At 43.3% G+C, this 21,209-nt stretch overlaps 1 protein-coding gene across 1 annotated transcript in view; it reads left to right on the top strand.

The window, feature by feature from the left end:
* The window catches only part of Ptprt (protein tyrosine phosphatase receptor type T), a 702,580-nt gene that overhangs the window by 59,845 nt on the left and 621,526 nt on the right, over nt 1-21,209 (top strand). The window contains exons 2-3 of the mRNA XM_042694435.1: nt 3,997-4,268; nt 15,258-15,339. Coding sequence (XP_042550369.1) covers nt 3,997-4,268; nt 15,258-15,339 — 354 coding nt within the window. The remainder of the gene's footprint in view (nt 1-3,996; nt 4,269-15,257; nt 15,340-21,209) is intronic.

Below are 21,209 nucleotides of genomic sequence, written 5' to 3'. Positions count from 1 at the left end.
GGGCTTTCTGCTTTGTTGGAAGACCCTGTGTAGGTGAGGGAGGGTGTCAGGGGGGCTATAAAGGGCCTATCACACTTAGGCACTATCCCTGCATTGCTGGACACCATGTGTCCTGCCCTTCTCTCCATTTCAAATGCCCTTTCAAGTTGCCATGCAGGGTTGCTATCTTAATGATATCCCTATTAGAGCAGCTGAAAGATTTGCTTACTAGTGTTCCTCCTTTTACATCATATCCCCTTGAATACAGGGCTTTGTAGGAATTATAAACCCTACTAAGGTGCAAAATAATAATAATAATAATAATAATAATAATAATGCTAGCTGAGCACATGGAAAACTTCAAAATTTGAATAGCCCCATAACTTCAGTATAGTTTATTCCTTCTAAAAGCTCAAAAGGTGCATTGCTAATAAGTGGATGATGGCCCACAGTATAGTCATAGCCATTCCTCTCTGGTGGCTCTGTCTGTTCCCTTAGGCTTTTGAAATCCTGACTATTCAGTTGTACATGGGAAAGAGAATAGATCTGCAGTTTAATGTGTATACAGATTGCCTAGGGATCTTGATAAAACATAGGCTCAGACTCGACAGCCTTGAGTGGGGCTGAGATTCTCATTTCTTGTGGAAGTTTAGGTGGTGCTCCGGCTGCTGGCCCAAGGAGGTCCTTTGGAGACAAGAGGATGAAGGTTGGAGGAGGCTGTTGTGTGTAGGGTGGTCGGGCAGTGCTACACCGAGCAGTGCTCTTGCCCTGTTGACTCAATGTGGCAGGGCGAAGGCATGGACGTGCATGAGGAGCCTCATGTGAGACAGCAGGAAGAGAACCAGGCCCACTTTGCTCCTTAGGTGGCCTCTCCTCCTGTGGGGTTTGGGTGGTTCTATTCCTTGGTGGCAGGGTAGTCACCTTCTCTTTGTGGGCCTGGGGATCCTCACTCATCTGCAGGTCTGGGATGGAGGCTAGCAGGCCTGGATGTTGTCTTCTCTCTGAGCCTCGATGCTCCTTCAATGGTTTCTTCCTTGCTATGTATTCAGGTAGCATTTATGACAAGGAAACGTCTCCATACTAACCTCATCACCACCAGCCCATAAACTAGGACACTGCCTTCTTAGAAAAACTTGCTCCACCTATGATAGGTGAATTTTCTGATTGATAGGTGCTGATCATCCAGTGTCCTTTAGTGAAGGCTTAACTGTCCTTATCACCTTGTGTACACTCTCTCTCTCTCTCTCTCTCTGTGTGTGTGTGTGTGTGTGTGTGTGTGCTTGGACGGGGAACTTGAACTCAGGGCTTGTCTCTCTCACTTTGCTTTTCCACTCAAGGCTGGTACTCTGTCACTTGAGTCACAGCTCCAATTCTGGCTCTTTGATGGTTAATTGGAAATAACTGGAAATTTGTGTACCTAGGCTGGCTTCCAACTGGGATTCTCAGATCTCAGCCTCCTGAGCAGCTAGGATTTCAGGTGTGAGCCACCAGCACCTGATGTCATCTTGCTTGCCATTAGCTCCTTTCTGATATAAGCCAACCTACCTGCCCTGAGTAGCCATCCAGGTAGAAAAGTTCAGGCGCTGGTCATCTGGACAGGATCATGAGTGGGGTCTAGCTATTCAGGTGCCCTGTGTGCTAGCTTAGAGGGGAGGTGTAGGAAACCTAATCTGTCCTCAAGTCTGTAATGCTTTCTTTAATCTAGTTTTGTGAGCAAGAATAGAGATTTGGGATGAAATTTCTCCCCTATACATATTTGTAGATTCCTTTGGAACATGGACATAAGGTATAAATGCTTGATACCCTCTAGAGGCCCAACAAGATTGGGATTGGCCAGCACTAATTAGCTGGCAGTTATTAGTCCCTCTGGTATTAGGTGAAGAGTAAGGTGCTTTACAAATACTTAAGTGGCCCATCATGGCTGGGAATAAGTAGTCTTAAGGTTTCATTCAGAATGAAGAATTTTCATGGCTACAAAGACTTCAAAGCAGTGGTAGTTTTCTAGGTGGAAATATTTCTCCCAGAATTGCTTGAGTTTCCTTTGCTGAGTTTTATGATGCAGTTTATTTATCTATTTAGCAGAATTGTAAGACTTTCAGTCCCAGAATTCAGCTCATGTAGTTGACAGTGATGTTCAGTTAGAAGTCTTCTCATTGTGTCCAGGTTGGGTTTAGTCACCTGGGAAGATGAAAATTCACTTTGTCTCTGGGGAGTCCATCCCATATTTTTTTTCTGGTTGTGGGGCTTGAACTCTGGGCCTCGGCACTGTCCCTCAGCTTTTCAGCTCAAGGCAAGCACTCTACCACTTGAGCCACAATGCCACTTCTGGTTTTCTAGAGGTTAATTGGAGATAAGAGTTTTACAGACTTTCCTTCCCAGACTGGTTTAGAACAGCAATCCTCAAATCTCAGCCTTCTGCTTAACTATGATTACAGCTGTGAGCTCCTAGTGCTCAGCTCCATCCCATTTTTGAGAAGCTTCATGTGCTAGAAAGCCCTCTGCATATTGAACTGGCAGATGCTTCCTAACTTAAGTCCTTACCTGAATCTGACTCAGCTTTGTGTGTGAGTGTGCGTGCCAATACTGGGGCTTGAACTTAGGGCCTACGGCACTGTCCCTTAGCTTTTTCACTCAGGGCTGGCACTCTGGGGCCACAGCTGTAGATCTGGGTTTTTTTTTTTTTTTTTTTTTTTGCTGGTTGATAGGAGGTAAAAGTCTCATGGAGTTTCATGCCTGGCCTGGCATGGAACTGGGATTTTCAGATCTCAGTTTCCTGGGCAGCTAGGATTACAGGCATGTGCTAGCTTCCAGCTCCCAGCTCGCAGCTTCAGTTAACAATTTACCACAGCCAGGCCATATAACAATGCTAGAGGAAGCCAGTGACAAACAATAGTATGTATTTATTCTCTATATGCTGAGTGCCATTGTCTGGTATGGCTAGAACTACATGGCCATGCTGTTACCTGTGCCTTACTCCTCACTGTGGGTTGAACTCATCTCCTTTCAAGTATGTTTATCTTTATCCCAAGCCCAGTGGGACACAGCTACCTGAGGTACATTCTTCTCATGAAAGGAAGGTAATGCAGGAGGGCTAATCTTGCTAGCCAAGCACATTTTAAGTTTCTGTTAGAGTCAGTCTGTTAAGATCCTGTTGATGAAAATGGGTCACATGGTGGAGGCCAAAGTCCAAGGGCAGAAACACCTTCACTACTTCTACATAGAGGAGCCACGAAGCCGATAGCAATGAATTTGGAACCTGGAAGGGATGAAGAAGCTTGCTTTGTTGCCTGGACTGGCCTCAAACCATTGCCTCCTAAGTAGCTATTAATCTCTATGTAAAATGAATGCCCTCTAGCTCTGTCTGAAGCTTAAATGGAATAAAATCTAAGCAAGGCAGGTGCTATGAACATGATTGTAACTCCTTTACAAGCACTGCTCACTTCCCATTCCTTTGGAACGTCCTCCGGTTGCTTCCCACAATCCCCAAGGCTTGCTGTTGACTTGGAGATACTCTATTTCTATATGCTTTTCTTTAGGTATATTCTCGGTGTGATGACAAGACTATATAGAATCTGTTGGAAAATGGCCCCTTCTGCACTGTGGAAGTTCTTTCTACCTACATTAGAATGGCCCAGCTTGTACGAGGTTATTGATCCTCTCACTCCACCTGCAGAGGATGCCATTAATGAACTTCATGAGTTTTAATGCCATGCTCTTTATAAGAGCTTCTGGATGTAATGTGTCTTCTCTATATATGCACAGACTGTCTACCTGATAAAATAGTTCCTGCACATTACCCTCACTTAACTATTAAAATTTTATGGTAAGCAGAGACCTGTAGCTCTTAATTGCCAGAACTCTGGTCCCCAAGGCACAGAGAGGTGACACAGATCCCCCAACTCCTTTCTCCTAGGGTTTCTAGGCCTCTAGCTACCTCGCTGACCATTGAGTTCATGTTGTGATTGATTTTCATTTTTTTTCTCTCTATCTCCACTTCCCACCTCCTTGGGTCTTCAGGGTCCTTCATGATGGTGAACAGCTCTGGAAGGGCCTCTGGCCAGAAAGCCCACCTTCTCCTGCCCACCCTGAAAGAAAACGACACCCACTGCATCGATTTCCATTACTATTTCTCCAGCCGTGACCGCTCCAGCCCTGGGGCCTTGAATGTCTACGTGAAAGTGAACGGTGGGCCCCAGGGAAACCCAGTGTGGAACGTATCCGGGGTCGTCACTGAGGGCTGGGTGAAGGCGGAACTGGCCATCAGCACCTTCTGGCCACATTTCTATCAGGTATAGCATTTTACCATGGCTTGATTTTTTTTAAAAAATAAGTAACCATATCCTAGGTGGCTCTCAGTGAATAGATGTAAAGAGAACTACACTTATGCCTCAATCATTCAACTCCTATTTGCTAGACTTTTCCGTGGAAGCAGAGGTGGTTTAACAGAGCACTGTCTGGTGATGAGGGTCTAGAGGAGAAGGCTGTGTGAATAAGCAGTTACAGCATAGCAGGAGGCATGTGGGTCTCCAGGGTAGTTGTGGTTCCCTGGGGTTGGGAGGATGCTGAAGGAAGATGGACACAGAAGCATTCTATAACCTAAATGCTTATGCCACTAATGAGGGAGCCATGAGAACCATTCCTATTTTCACAGATTAAGAGACCAAGGCTCTGTGAGATGAGCCAATACTAGCCAGGAATTTGCTGTTTGGTGGGGAACGCAATGAGAATGGCTTCTAAGAGGAGAAGACAGCTAGGCTGAGTGTTGACTGGAGAATAAAATGAATAGGAAAACGGCATTGGAGGAAGGCATTGGAGCTGCAAGGGACACACAGTGTATACCACAGGGAGAGAGGCAAGTGAGGGAGTATAGCCAAATTGGAGTGGAGAAGGTGATGTGCAGAGAGATGAGTCTCAGGGTAGAGAGTGGATCATGAGTGGTCTGAGTGTCAGGCTAACAAGACAGAACTCATCGTCTAGAACAGTGAAATGCGAACCACCAGTGGCAAAGGGCCCTTCTTCTCAACTCTCCAACTCATTCCATACCAATACATGTACAAACTACAATAAAAAGTATGTCAATGTAGTGCCACATGTCTGGGTCCATTTTAAGGCATCAATTTTACTTTCTTAGTTATCACATTATGGACTGATAGGATACCTCGAAGCATGCAGTGGAGTGAACAGGCTGCAGAGAATGAGATTCCTTCCTTCCTCCCTTCCTTCCTTCCTTCCTTCCTTCCTTCCTTCCTTCCTTCCTTCCTTCCTTCCTTCCTTCCTTCCTTCCTTCCTTCCTTCTTGCCTGCCTGCCTGTCTGCTTGTCTCTCTCCCTTTCTCCCTCCCTCCCTTCCTCCTTCCTTCCTTCTCTTTTTCTCCTCCTGTCCCCTCCCCTCCCTTCCCCTCCTCTCCTCTCTGCCAGTCTTAGGGCTTGAACTCAGAACCTATGTGTTCTCTTTGTAGTTTTCTGCTCACCGCTAATGCTCTACCACTTGAGTCACAGCTCAGATCCTCAGATCTCAACTTTTCTAGCTAGGACAAAGGCCTGAGCTACTGATGCCAGGCTGAGAGATTTTTCTTAAACAATATTTAGGTAAAAATACTTTAGTATCAGAGAAGCCACCTATTTTATGTGTGAAGTCCAGTGATTTTAATAAAGGTGCAGTGCTTTAGTAAAGGTACTGACAACTTTTAGAACAGTTTTTAATCACCGTATTAAGGTTCTTTATACCCACTTGCAATTAATCCCCATTCCTACTGTTGAAAGGTTTTAAAGGAGAGGGTGACATAAAATTATATCTTGGAGAATTTTCTCGGGTCTGGAGCGGACATGGACTAAGGTTGGTGAGCTTCTTTGACGATACCCTCCAGTTCCACCTGCCTGGTACAGTCCACCAGATGTCAGTGTTAGGGGCCTTGCTGATTTTACGTGAAACAGATCATACTAGCTTTCCTTCTTTCCCCTTTGCCTTAGTAACTAGAATTGCATCCTTAACCATCTCCAATATGTAGCCTACACTTTTGTCATATTTTCTCCCATTTTATTCCCAATGGCTTGTGATATATTTTTAGAATAATTGAACTGCCCTTACCTGTCCATTTCCTGAAATGCAGGAGGAGGAGGAGGAGGATGGTGATAATGGTGGTGATGAGGAGGGGATGGTGCTATTTGTCCAGAGTTTATCATGTTCCGGGCATAGTACAAACTGTTCTATCAGGAATGCAGCCATGGGGTCGGGCTCAGCCTGGCCTCGGGCAGTCAGGGTGCCCTGTGCTCGCTTTGTACCAAGTGACGCGTCCAATTCCTCCTTTAGAGGAACAATGTATTATCAACAAACTGACTCCATTGATTTTTAAGTGTGTCACTTACACTGGGAGATGTCTTATCCTAGCTCTTTGGAGAGAAATACCTTTGTCCTCCTGATTCCTGTGTCTTTTCCTTTGACGCAGCAGGTTTTAACTGTACAAAGCACCACAAATCTTAATCTGACACTCATCCTATCAGACATGCCAGAATTGAGAACATGTGCTTCCTGGTGTGCTTTCTAACACCTCTAGCATGCTCTGCTGCTGCTGCAGCACTCCACAGTCAAGTGTGCTAATTCCCCAAGGCAAAACTTACGCAAATTAACAAGAAATGGATAAATGAAGACTGTAAATAGTGTCAAACCAGCCCAGCTCAGTTTTTTTTTCTGGTGTGTGTGTGTTTTTTTAAAGCAAATCCTTTATATAAGATCTATGTGCAATAATCTGTCTTAGAATGTTTTGGATTTCTGAATTGCATGAAGGGATGTTTGTGTGTGTGTGTGTGTGTGTGTGTGTGTGTGTGTGTGTACTGAGAGATAGAGAGTGTGTGTGCTTGTACCAACAATGGACCTTTCTTGAACCTAGAGTCTAGGTGCTATTACTTGGCTTTTCTTGCCCAAGGCTGGCACTCTACCACTTGAGCCACAACTCTACTTCCAGTTTTTCAGTCATTAATTGGAAAGAAGAATCTCACAGACTTTCTTGCCCAGGCTGGCTTTGAACCTTGATCCTCAGATCTCAGCCTTCTGGGTAGCTAGGATTATAAGTGTGAGGCACCCTTGCCTAGTGTTAGGCCGTATTTTCTACTTGCATGAGTGCACAGAGGTAGAGAAGCTCTTGCCTGTACATTCTAAGAAGAATTCCCCCACACTACTTCTTGCCTAAGACCCTCCATAGTGAAGGCTGATGTGATCATGATCGTGGCATTTGAGAAAAGCTGTAGAGTGTTTCCACTTAGAGGAGACATAGTTATCCAAGCAAGGTTTTCAAGGAGTCAGAAAGAATCCCTTGTTTTGATATTTAATTAAGGTGTCCTGTTGGGTTTTGATGGTGACCTCACTTCATCATGACACCCTGGTGCAAAGGTAGTATTCTAGTTAGGTGGACCTAATCTTGGTTTGCCTGAGCCAGCCTTTGGCTGATGGGTTCCATCTTGGTAAATTTGTTGGGAATATCCATTTCATCATGTGTTCCAGTTTGCATGATAAATTACCTAGTCTCCCTATCCATAGAGATTTCTAGAACATGTGCCAGCTTAGGTGGTCTGAGCTTGTCTTCATCTTGTAGATCAGGTAAACATTTTCTGTAGAAGATCACACAGACTGTATTTTTAGTTTCTTTGGCCTTTGTAGTCTCAACTCTCAGTACTCAACTCTGCCTTTGGGCAACCATAGAACCTTACGCAAATGGATAGAAAGAGCTGTGTTCCAATAAAACCTTATGTATAACAATGGGTGGTGAATCAGATTTGGCTTTCAGGTTCTAGTTGGCTAAACCCTGATGTGGGTGATAAAGCTGAGGCCAAAAGTTGGATAATGAAGTTGAAAAGATACAGCAAATCACTGGCAAAGCTGGGGCCAGAACCTCTGTGCTCTGGTCATTTCACTGTCTCCACTGTATCACTGAGCATAATGCTATAAGCTCATGGATACTCCTGCTAAGGCCTTAGGGTTTCAATTTAAAACAACAACAACAGGGTGTACACACGTGGTTCCAGGATGAAGTGAGAGGGTAAAGTACAATGAACAGGAATCCTGACCCACAGAAAGACCCGTCCCACAATTCACCATGCTCTGTGACAGGGTTTCAGGAAATAAAGGATATTGAGCTCCCTTAGTCCCAACCCTGTGGCAGGCCTATCGCCTCTCATTTGTCTGCACAGCAACCCCCTGCCTAGGCAGCCACATGTCCTGTCTTCAGGAGGAGGAACATTACTGGTAAATTGAAATGTGATCGCACATTGCTGCCTGGGCCCTCTGGCTCCAAGCTCTATGCCCTGTGTTTAGGAAAACTAGCTTGTCTGTTCTGAGAATCCTCTGGTCTCTAGCTGGGTAATGTGGGCTGTTTCCTGCCATCAGCCAGAATCACGGCTCACTCATTTGTAAAATGGAAGGAGGAAAGGCACAATGAAGGGTCCTGTGGATTAAAATAGACAACATGCATAGCATCATTTCGGGCATGCAGTGGGCCTCAGCAATTGCTGGAAGGAAGGAAGAAGGGAGAGAGAGGGTGGGAGGGAGGGAGGAACGAAGGGAAGGAAGGAAGGAAAAGAAGGGAGGAAAGGAGGGAGGAAGGAAGGAGAGGGGAGGGAGGGAAAGAAGGAAGGACAGAAGGAGAAAGAGTAGAAAGGGGGAAGAAGTATTTTTTAAACCAGTATGCACTGTTGCTTGGCCTGTCCTGGTGCCTCTGGTGGCCATCTATGAGTACCTCCTCTGGGAAACTTTCCCCGATATCTAGCATGTTGATCACCATAGCATCATTTTATTCCATCTTCTCTGAGCTCTGTGGTGACCAGGTTCTCCTAGATTGGGAACAGCAGTTTGAAAAGGATGTGTATTGTAATCTAGCATACAGTCACTGGTGTAGGTATGGGAGGGCATATACCTTTGTGTCAAGATCCTGCATTTTCCCAGGCTCAAATATACTCACATGTGCACATACAGGTATGGGGGTGAGGAAAAGGAACATCTCAGGAGAATCAAAGATAGGAGCAAAATGTGTATTAAAAGCCCACCAACCTTTAGCCGGGTACTGGTGGCTCATGCCTATAATCCAAGCTACTCAAGAGGCTGAGATCAGAGGATCTTGGGTTGAAGCCAGCCTACGTAGGCAAATTTGTGAGATTCTTACCTCAAATTAATCTGTAAAAATCCAGAAGGATGGCTCAAGTGGTAGAATGTCAGCCAAGAAAACAAAACAAAACAAAAAACAAGGAACAGAGCAAGGCCCTGAGTTCAAGCCCTGGTACCGGCTCATACATTAAAACAACTACAGCAGAAAAAAAAAAAAAAAACCCAGCCAAATAAACAATATAAGCAAAAGATATCCCCAAATCTCATTTTCTGGTCCTACATTTACTTTCTGTAGACTAAATACAATTTTGTTTTCAGCATTTCTGTGCTTCAGTCCTGATGGTTTATGTATTCATTTTCTGAAGTCATATTTCACAGTCTTAAAATTGACTTTAGCTTGTAATAAACACACATTTCATCTTTCTTATTAGTGGGTTTGCTGGCACCAAGCCTTCAGCAAGGCCCCAGATGAGAAAGTTTCTCTGCCTCCCATCCCCCGACGTCCGCCTTTTTTCAGCAAAGCAGGGTTGATTAAATGCCTGGGAAAAGCCATGTGCTTCTGATCACTGTCTCTTTCTGAATGATACTAGTTCTATTTCAGATTCTTAATGGTTCTGAATTTTGCTGTCCCCAAGATTTTAAAACAACATAACTTTTTTTTTGGAGAAAACGGGAGAATGATCGAAGAGGTGACATTGATCAAGACGCATTGTATTCATAAATCGGCCTGTGGTAAAACTACTTGAAGATAATTTTTAAAAATATACATAAAAATAAGTTACAAAAGATAACTTTTTAGGAACTTCATAGACACCTCTTTGCTCTTTTACTCTTTTTTTTTTTTTTTTTTTTGGGTTGGTCATGGGGCTTGAACTCTGGGCCTGGACGCTGTCCCTGCGCTCTTCAGCTCAAGGTGAGCACTCAACCACATGAGCCACAGCGTCTGGTTTTCTAGTGGTTTTTATTGGAGATAAGAGTCTCACAGACTTTCCTGCCTGGGCTGGCTTTGAGCCGTGATCCTCAGATCTCAGCCTCCTGAGTAGCTAGGATTACAGGCGTGAGCCACTGGCACGGGGCTTTTTTGCTCTTTTACCCTATCTCTTGTCCCCTGTGTAGGTTGAGTGACCTTTGATTCAGTACTTAGATTTGCTACATGGACCCCTGCAATGAAAGAGTCATTTGCTATGGACACAACTGGACTTGACACCATGTCATTGTCTTGGGCATTCTCTTGGTATCCAGCATTCTCCAGCTTCTTAATTATATTCACGCATGAGCAGTAATGATCACAGGGAGGGGCTCACTCTCACCTTGTAACTCCCCTAAATCCCATCCTCACCTGCCCATTCTTTTGTACTACACAGCTCATCTCCCTCTGGTGCAAGCCTCTGTGAACTGGTGTGTGATTGTCTTAATTTTACTCTAAGACATCCTTCCCCATGAAAATGTATGAGATCTTTTTTCCTGAGAGGAGTTCTGATAAGCCTTCATTTTTCTCTTATGTTTTAAGGAAATGTTTGTGGCCATTCTAGTTTTGTTTCAATATGTGTTCTCTGCCCAAGGATTATAAAAGATAAGGCAAGAGCTGGGTACTGGTGTCTCAGGCCTGTATATCCTAGCTGTTCAGGAGGCTGAGATCTGAGGAGTTAGGTTAGACTCTGGCCTAGGGAGAAAAATCTGAGACTCTTATCTCCAATGAACCATCAAAAAAAGCTGGAAGTATAACTGTGGCTCAAGTGTTTAGAGCTCTAGCCTTAGAGTGAAATAGACAAGCAAGAATTATGAGGCTTTGAATTCAAGCCTCAGTATTGGTAACATGCGTGCACACATACTCCTCCCTCCCCCCCAAAAAATGATGAAAGCAATAAAGCAGTCTCTAAAACCCTCTCCTCCAAACATACAAACAACTCAATCTTTTTTGTCTTATTTATTTGTGTATTTATTTATTTATTATTGTGAGACTACCATACAGAGGAGTTACAATTACATGGGCAAGATAACGAGTACATTTCGTATCAAGCATTGTTGCCTCCTCTTTGTTTCCCCTTCCCATCCCTTCCCCCCCAACCTGATCCTTCCCCCACCCCCACCAAAGTTGTAAAGTTCGTTTTTCGACATAACAACTTGTACATCTCATTGTTGGAGTGGGTCCACCTGTATCCCTAGTTAAACGATTTGTTTTTTCCCTTCCCCTCCACAAATTATACCAACATCAAATACAGTGAAAGCATGGGTTATACCGTGGGGGAGGGACATACAACAACATAGAAATCATCTTATAAATATGTTAGAAACAATTGCATGAAAGGAAAAAAAAAACAAAAAAAACCATTTGAATACTTATCTTGGGGTTCATTCCCCTAACATCAACTTATCTGACCTTTTCTGCTTGGCTCAGACATATACTAGTTATTGCAAATAAGGGAAACCAAGGGACCTATGTTTCTTTGGGCTGGCTTACTTCACTTAATACAATTTTGCCCCTCAGTAGAGTGTGGATCAAGAAAATGTGGTATATATAAACAATGGAATTCTATGCCTACATCAGAAAGAATGACATTGCCCCATTTGTTAGGAAACAACTCGATCTTTTGAGGGATTGAGTATGAACATGTCTAGCCTCTCTTAGGAATAATTCCTGGCATACTCTGATACACAGGACTTAAAGCTGATCTCCCCAAACTCTGCATCAGGAAGTTTTGAGTGGGATTTCAGGGGTGGGCCATGCATAGTTGATGGTAGGTCCATATAGCAGTCTTGTACTTAAACAATGTTCCTCAGAGACACTGGGATTCCCAGCCTAGGCTTTCTGCTCCTGAATTCAGTGTCTGTTTCAGAAACTGTCAGGAACACCACTACCCATCTCCACTTACCTGCCATACATGAACCCTGGAGATAGGAACATAGTCCCCAAGCCCCTCTGCTCAGTACTCCAGTTCTTCTAGAAATTCTTTCTTTTTATTCCTTGGCTTGGGTATTTTTTTTCCAGTCCTGGGCTTTTACTCTAGATCTGGGCACTGTCACTGGGCTCTTCAGCTCAAGGCAAGTGCTCTACCACTTGAGCCACAGCTCCACTTCCGGTTTTCTAGTGGTTAATTGGAGATGAGTCTCATGGACTTTACTGCCCAGGCTGGTTTTGGACCATGACTCAGATCTCAGCCTCCTGAGTACCTAGGATTACAGGTATGAGCCACTGACACCCAGCAGGTATTTTGATGAATGTTGTTGGTCAAAAGATGACTCTTCTCTCTTTCTTCAGAACTCTCGGGGTGATCTTCCTTCCTATTTCTTTGTGATGATGTCTCTAGGAACTAGGGCTAGTTAGATCCTGGGTGAGACCTCCCCCAATACAAAAACACAATGATAGGGTGATGGTCATCTCTACCCAAGGCTGCAAGAGTATTCTAAGATAATTTCTCCCTGTCTCCTGTAATACTTAAGACAATCTGCATTCACAGATTTAGTACCATTCCTGCTTTCGTCTTTTATGAATTTCCTGCCAAAATCATTTGCCAGTTTTCCTCGTGGAGGGCTTATTCATTCCTTTTGCTGATTGACAATACTGGGACCGAATATACTCCTTTTAGCTGGCATATAGATTACATGTATTGTTCTCTGCTTGTCACTCCGCTTTCCATTTTGCTGCAGACTTTTGTGAACGTACAAAACGCACTCTGACATCATAGTCATTAGGAAGTTATACAATAGCATAACTTTTAAGAACTTGATTTTTTAAGACTGTCATTATTTCCTGGTTTCAGTGAATTGCTTAAGAAATGTTGAAACTCAACTCTATACAATTCTCTTCTTTGAAGGATTTATTAACATTATACTTGTGGTCTAGTTTATGATCATTTTATAAACCTATGAACATCTGAGCAGAAATTTCACTCTCTTTACATTAGCATAAGCTTTGTAAATGTATTGATGTGTTTGTATATAGATATGTGTGTGTGTGTGTGTGTGTGTGTGTGTGTGTGTGTGTGTGTGTACACAGATATGCTTGACATCTTGGCTGTTTTTTTATTTGATTAGATCTAAAATATAGGTTAAAGCTTTCAACTACTGTGGGTTTTTTTCATCTTTTTTCCTTTTATGTCTCTTGATTAGTAGATTCAGTAACTGACTATTTCAGTCCACTTAGTGGTTCTGAGTTTTTTTTGGTTAAGATTCTACTTGGAGGCATTCACATTATTATTATTTTTTTACAACAACTGCTTTGTGATTATTTCCCTTTCTTTATTATGTCTTTGTTCAACTTGTTATTTTTAAGGTTACTGAGTCATTCTGTTCTAGGTATTTATCTTACAGCATACAATTAGACTTTGATTATTTAGACAGTCTGGGAGCTTTTCCCTGTTTTAACCCATTTATATTTATTGTCAAAACAAATATTTTTTCCTTACTTTTGTCATTTCTTTTAATTACACAGTGTGAATGCTTTCATGCTATTTCTTTTAAAATGTATTTACTTTATATGTTCTATTTTCTTTCATTTTTTTTCCCTTTGGACATTGTTTTTGGTTTCCTTTGATTTGTTTCTTTATAGAACATTGTTTTGTTGGTTTCCCTTTCTGCAGGAGAAAGGACCTGTAAAGTCATTCTTTTTGCAAGCTTTCCCCATTTGTTGCACAATTGATTTGCTCATTCTCTCGGAACCTACTTGCTATCTTAACAAACCACTCTTCTAGAAGGGTCATTGCATTGGGGCAGCTGTCCTGTCTGGTAAAATGGTAATCTCCAATCACTTCACCTAAGCTCCATGAGACCACTTCACCGATAGATCTTACCACCCAAGAAGGTTGATCTTCACCACCATTGACACCTTCTCCACCAGGGCTTAATTAGCTCACTGTCACAGTTGATGGAGTTCTGGGCTTCACTAATATTGACCTTGCAACTCACTGACCTGCATCACATGAACTACAAAAAGAAGGAAAGCCTTCTACATAAAGATTTTCTAGTTGTCTCATTACTGATCTTATGAGCTGAGGAGTAGAAGACTGGAGGGCAAAGAGTCCATTTTGGAGCTCACAAGGAGGTAGAGATGGGAAATGATGGCAGTTTGAACCAGGACAGTGGCACTGACTGGTTGTGGTCCACTTTAAAAGCCTATTATTGCCAGGTGCTGGTGGCTCATACCTGTAATCCTAGTTACTCAGGAGGTTGAGATCTGAGGATCATAGTTCAAGCCTGACCAAACAGGAAAACCCATGAAACTCTTATGTCTTAATACCCACTAGAAAACTGGAATTGCCACTGTAGCTCAAGTAGTAGAGTGCTAACTTTGGGCAAAAAGAGCTAAACCAGTGAGGCTGAGCATGGGGCTATATGCCTGTCATCCCAGCCACAAAGGAAGCATGCATAGGAGTGTAGTTCAGTCGGGCCTAGATAAACCATGAGAACCTATCTCAAAAATAAGATAAAGCAAAAAGGGCTAGGAACGTGAATCAAGTGATCAAGTACTGACAAACACAAGGCCCTGAGTTCAAACACTAGTACTAACGTGAGGAAAGACAACCAAGAAGAATAATAAAATGCAGTATGTGGGGGAGGGGTTAGGTCAAGGTCAAGGTCACTGGCATTTGTAGTTAGTGTGAATGAAAATTAGGTCTAGGTGAGAATTTAGAAGTCTTTTTGCCTTCTTGACGATGTGACCTCTGTTGGGATTGGATGAGTGGATGATGAAAGTTACGACCTTTTCTGGAATTGGATGGGTGGATGAGGAAAGATTTTACCTCTGCTGGGATTGGATGGGTGGATGTGTAGAATGCAGAAGTTGGGGTCCTGAGTTCATGCCCCAGTACTAGCACATATACGCACATATACAAAAATCAGGGTATTAGGAAGTAGTTCTTTACTGGGCTTCATTTGGAGTCCCAAAGAGAAAGGTGCAGATCGAGGCCCAGGCTATGTTGGCGGTTGTTTTTCTTACATTCAAATATTATTTCTGAAACCTATTAAAAATGTTCTATGTGGCTGACTTCATTTGGTAGTCACCAGAGTGTGGCCTTTTTGCCTCGCTTTGGAAATCCAAGTTGACTGCCAGTGTGGCATGCTGCCCCAATGCAAGGGCTCTTCGATTGGCTCTGATGAGAACTGAAACCAAGGAGGGTCTGGGAAGCTTTCTACAATGAATGCTTACCACTGCTTCTGTGACACTGATTCCTGCCTTGTGTATTGCAGGTGATATTTGAATCCGTCTCTTTGAAGGGTCATCCTGGCTACATTGCAGTAGACGAGGTCCGGGTCCTTGCTCATCCATGCAGTAAGTCTGTCTTCTTCTCCCAACCCAGCTGCAATGTCCCTATTCATTCAGCTCACAGACCCCTCCTTCCCTCCCTCCCTCTCTCTCTCTCTCTTTCTATCCTTCAAAAATGCTTACATACCCAATGCAATCAGTCCTGAATAAATCCATAATTTTGCTGGCCTGTTCAACAGGCTTCACCTCCAGGAATTTGCAGAGAGAGCGAGAGCATGAACATCGTCGTTTGAAATCTCTCTCCATTATTAAAGTAGTCTAAAGTCCTGATTGTTTATTAGTGGGATTCAGACAGCTGAAGTGGAAGAATTAGAGGGCCTTGGATAGAATCTTGTACAATTGTCTTAAAAAAGAAAAGAGCAACACCAAAACACTGAGCAAATGAGCATACTCTTCACACAGGAAAAAGTACCCCAAAGTTAATAATTCTTTAAAAATTAATTCTAAATACACTCATCAGCTCCACGTAGGCATAGGGAGAGATTTCTCCTTGTGGTTCGCACTTATGGCACAGTGTCAAGAGTCCTTCAAGGCATGCTGCTCCTTAGTGCCCATCCATTTGCCCTCTCTCTTTGAAGCATTTTGTTGAAGATACTTGAATGGATTTGCTCAGTAGAGAAACCTAGCTCCTGCTAAATCAAAGAACAGCCCAAATCCTGGTCAGGTAGCTATAATGGCATCCTATCTTGAGACCGTTAGCTGGAGGACTGGATTTAAAAGGATATGCCCAAGGATGATGGCAGGACTTGGAAGGGGTAGTTAGATGTCCCATCATGTTGCTTTAATTGAGATGATTCTTTTTACTTCAAAAAACAGTCAGGCCTTCAGATATCACTTTTTTTCCCCCTCTTCCTGCCACTACAGTGTTATGCTGTGCCTCATTACCTTCTCATATTTATTTTTGTTGAAGGAATTGGGAACAATTTCCAAACAATATTTTGGGGATGCTGGCTTTGGTGTGTATGCAAGAGAGACCCTGGTCCTGGGAATCAGTGTCTCAGGAAGAGATACTCTGGACTCTGTTACTCTGGCTTGAGTCACTGCTCTCTGCTTTCTGTCTTAAGCCTTAGATATTCTTCAGTGAGCCGTGTGTATTCCATTCAGTCATGCCTGGGCAATGTCTGCTGAGCCAGACCTTCTATTGAGAAGAGTCCAGAGATTCCCAGCTCTGCAGGGTTGATATGGCAGACATGCAAATGGAGGCCTCTTACTGGATTGAATATTCTCTACCTTTGACTCCTGGATGTCAACTGTGTCACCTGTTTATTAGAGAATGATTTTTGTTCTAAAGATGGTCAGTGATGTCAGGAAAGTTTCCACCGCACAGTTTTCATTTTTTTTAAGAGCTGAGATAGATTCCAACTCAGAGACCTCATACTTGCTAAGAAAGCACTCTACCACTGAGCCACACCTCCATCCATTTAATTGTTTTTTTTTTTCCTTTTTCAACTCATGGCTCATATTTTTCCCCTTGCATTGACCTCAGACTGTGGTCCTCCTACAGCCTCCATCTCCCAAGTACTTGGGATTACAAGTTTGTGCTACTATACCAGGCCTCTTAATTTCACTGGCACCTGTCTGTCCTATAAAGCATGCTCCCCCGAGTTCTGATTCTCATCCAGTGTTTGATATTTAGACTTGATCTTTCTAACAATGGACACAGAAACTGGTATGGCGTTCTCTCCCTGGGTCCCAGAGCTCTGCACTCTAGTGGCAATGTTCAACCTCCACCATCATAATCTGACACTCATCTCTTAGTAGTTCTGTCTTAGCTCCAAACACGATCCATAGTTTGTCCTCACAGCAAGTAACTCCCTTCTCTCTGATTTAGCCTCACAGGAGAGAATTTAGTTCCATGGAAGGCATTCGGATAGCTTTCTACCACCAAAGCCTCACAGCTCTTTTAGAATTCTCCCTTCGTGGGGGCTGCTTCCCCTGAGGGCTTCCTCTTCCTCCTCCCTCTGAGATGCATGGATGGTGTGGTTATAGAACTGCTGAGAGCCAGTTACCCAGCAAATGGGCCATCACTCAGGTGGACATGGCCCAGACTCTCCTGCGTAGTCTGCTGTGGCCAAGCTCAACTTCAGTGCTTAGCCAGCTTCCACATAAACTTCCCAGAAAGCACACGAGTGGCTGGAATGGGGAAAACTGCATTTAAATATATGTAAACACTGGCGGTGGACACAGTCATCTGGGGGTATTTCCACAGCTCCCGCACTGAATCACAGGTAGCCCAGCACTTTACGCATTCCTTCTTTCAACAAGTAAATTGAGCTGTGTGTTAAGAGCTTTCCTGGGCATCATGAATTCTTGAGTAAGGACCGTTCAGTCTTTGTCTTCATGGTGTTTACATGGCAGGAGGGCCAGAGGGAAGAAAGGTGTTTTTTTTTTAAGTAACTAATATGAAATAAGTAATAAGTGATTTCAGAGAGGAGTCAGTAATAAGCAGTAAGTGCTAAGATGTATTTAGCAGTAAGTACTGTGGGTATGATTAACATGGGTGAGGGCTTCTTAGGTAGTAGGAAGGGAGGGTATGTTTGAAGATGATATGCTGATTTGGGGTTTGAATCCTTGAATCACAGGAAGAAGTTGACTATGTGAAGATTTGGGGGAGGGAACATTCTAGTCAGAGGAAGTAGCAAGTTCAGGGGCTTTGGAATGAGAGCAGCTGGATGCTGCCTGAGCTCCTGAACACATGGAACATGACAGAAGGTGGCCTCATGGAGCTGGGGTCTGGCGTTTGCGGTTTAGATCTTCACTGGGTGCCAGGAAGCAGTTCTGGAGCGGGTATATGCTCAGGACTGGTGTGGCCTCAGTCATGAGAGGATCACTTCACACTACTCTGGAAAATGAATTGAATGGCTCTAGGAAGTTCAGGAGACCCAAGAGCAAGAACATTCTAGAATCATAGAAGACATAGTGCTGGCCTGGACCAGGGCAGTAGAGAGTCATCCATTCATCAGCCAAAGAGTGTTTACTGAGCACATGCTTAGTGCCAGGTACTGTGCTGGGTTTATTTATGGAGTGTGCAAGGCAGACTCTGTTCTTGTAGACTTCCACTGAAATGAAAGAAACGGAAAAGAAAACAAGCAGTCAGGTGTTTCTGTGATGCGCAGCAGAGGATGTATTGTGGTGCGAGGACTGACATCTTTCTTTGCACATTAGACTGAGTGCTTAAGCAACCAATATGTCTCCTCTTACAGTTCTTCAAGGGCGAAGTCCAAGGTCACAATGTTGCCAAACTTGGTTTTTCACAGACCACTCCCCAGGGCTGGCATACTGGCCATATGTACGTTGTTTGTCTAGATTTACAAGTTTCTTTATCTTTAATAGTATCTTGACAAGCCTTAATTATGTGGGTTTTCATAAATCCTAGCAAATGGATGGCCAGCCATTTCCCTTCCCCTTTCTTTCTTTCTTTTTTTTTTTTTTTTGTGGGTCGTGGGCCTGAACTCTGGCCCTGGGTGCTGTCCCTCAGCTCTTCAGCTCAAGGCTAGCGCTCTACCATGCAAGCCATAGAACCACTTCCAGATTTTTCTGCTTATGTGGTGCTAAGGAATCGAACCCAGGGCCTCATGCATGCAAGGCAAGCACTCTACCACTGAGCCACCTTCCCAGCTCCTTCCCTTCCCCTTTCTTTCCTACTCCACATTTCTTCTTCCTATAAGAACATCAGTCAGGTTAGATGAGGACTACACTTTAATGTAGTTGCCTTTTTTAAAGTCCTGTTTCTTTTTTAAAATGTTTTTTTTTAATTGTAAAAATAGTGTACAGAGGGGTTACAGTTACATGAGTAAGGTAATGAGTAAGTTTCCTGTTGAGCATTTTTACCTCCTCCTTTGTTTTTCCCCTACCATCCTTCCCTCCCTACATCCTCAACTCCTCCCTCCCCCCACCACAAGTTGTAAAGTTTGTTTTCTACATAGTGTCTTGTACATCTCATTGTTACAATGGGTCAACTTGTATCCTTGTTTCAGCATTTTGTTATTTCCTTTCCCTAAATTAGAAAAATGTATATACAAGATGCAGGTCACCGACATCAAATACAGTGAAGACAGGACAGGAGTTATACCTGGGAGAAGAACATACAAGAGAAACAAAAAAAAATCACATAGTACATTTTAGATACATTAAAAACAATAGCAAGAAAGAAAAAACAAGTTGTGTCCCTATCTTGGGGTTCATTTCACTTAACATCATCTTATATGGTCATATGTACATAGCTTTTGTTAAAGTCCTGTTTCTTAAACATGGAAGCGCTAGGGGATAGATCTTCAATTTAGGGCGATGGGCCCAATTCAGTTCATAATGGACAGTCATCACTGCGAGAACAGAGCAGAACCTGGAAATGGCAGGTAGTGGCTGGGGTGGAGATTTATGAGAGCACTAGGCCAGTTGGTCTTATTGATGGTTCAGATTGAGAGAAGTGGGGGGGGGGATCAAAATGTCACTCTCAATTGGCTGGCTTAAGCAAGGTGGTGAAAATCTGCAGATAACTGAGCATGCATGATGAAGGTACTCTTCCCCCCAACCTTTACACACGCTATGGTCCTGAAGCTAACTGAGCATGTGTGTTGCAATCCCCACTATACATATACACACTGGGCCTGGGAGCTACTTAAGAGATTTCATGTCATACAGCCTGCTACCATTTCTGCAGCTGTCTTCGAAGCAGAAAGTACTTTGCGGGCCTCCTAGCCTCAGAATTAACATATTTATGACTTTCCTCATAGATTGTTAAAAATTTAAGTATATTAAAAAATATGCATTTCCTTTATGTCCTCAAGCACTTTAATTCTCTACTCCTGTCCTTCAGAATGTTTTCTGTTAACATATGACCAGGGTTTAGTAATAACTGATTCCATAAATTATCCCAAAACTTCTAGAGAATCGGGGCCTGTGTCTGCCCTCCACGCACTATGACTGAAGTTGTACCATTAAATGCGTGTCTTGAGATGTTCCAAAACAGTGATCCAACACAGTGTAACACACAAAAGAAATTATTTTCTCTTATTGTCTGAAACTTCTTGTCTATATTTTATAGCCCATTTAGCTTTTGTGTGTGTGTGTGTGTGTGTGTGTGTGTGTGTGTGTGTGTGTGTGTGTGTGTGTGTGTGTGTGTGTGATTCCAAAGATATTTTGGCCCTGGTTACCACACACTGCTTGTTTCTCAGTATTTGTCATTAGCAGGGCCATTGCAGTTATAACGATGTATGATAAATGTCAGCGTGATTTTCCACTGGGTTTCAAAGTTTCTAACTACTAAGTTGACTTTTAGAATTTTTCAAACCTGTTTTTTTGTTTTTTTTTTTAAAGCCCATCACAAGCTTATGGGGCCATGTCCCTGAGCCCACAGAGCATCTGCAGTGTGTTTCTAATGTATGTCCTGAGCATTTCTCTTCAATTGTGCGGGCTCCTACTGAGCATTGTCAGGCTTAAAGAGCGTGATAAAGGGCACAACAATACGTCTTTAGATGCTATGCTGACATCTTCAGGAGCTTAAATGTCACCAACATGGAGGCATTTTGCCCCAACTGCACAGCCAGTTTGTTCTTAACCCCATTCAGCAGGATCCCATTTTGGAGGAGCTGAGGGGACGTTTTAAAGTCATAAGCTGGTGTCAGGCCTAAGTCCTAAGGTCAGCCTTGTTTGGCTAAACATTGGTACATTAAAGTTAGTGGAATAATTTCTCTCCTAGAGCTTCAGAGGTTGAGGCTGGGGCCGTAAACATGGAAAGCTTGCTTTGGCTGAAGAGGACGATGGACAAAGGAAGTCAGGGAGGCTAGGAACCCAGACAAGAGGCCTAACCAGGTTCCTCTCATAAGGAGGATTCCCCCAGAGAGAAAGCTAATAGGAGGGGTGATCCAAGGGCCTTG

The sequence above is a fragment of the Dipodomys spectabilis genome, unplaced genomic scaffold, assembly GCF_019054845.1.
Source record: "Dipodomys spectabilis isolate Male_0828 unplaced genomic scaffold, ASM1905484v1 ptg000175l, whole genome shotgun sequence".
Taxonomy (NCBI): domain Eukaryota; kingdom Metazoa; phylum Chordata; class Mammalia; order Rodentia; family Heteromyidae; genus Dipodomys; species Dipodomys spectabilis.
Note: the sequence above shows the minus strand (reverse complement) of the source record. Positions and strands in the feature narration are given on the sequence as shown.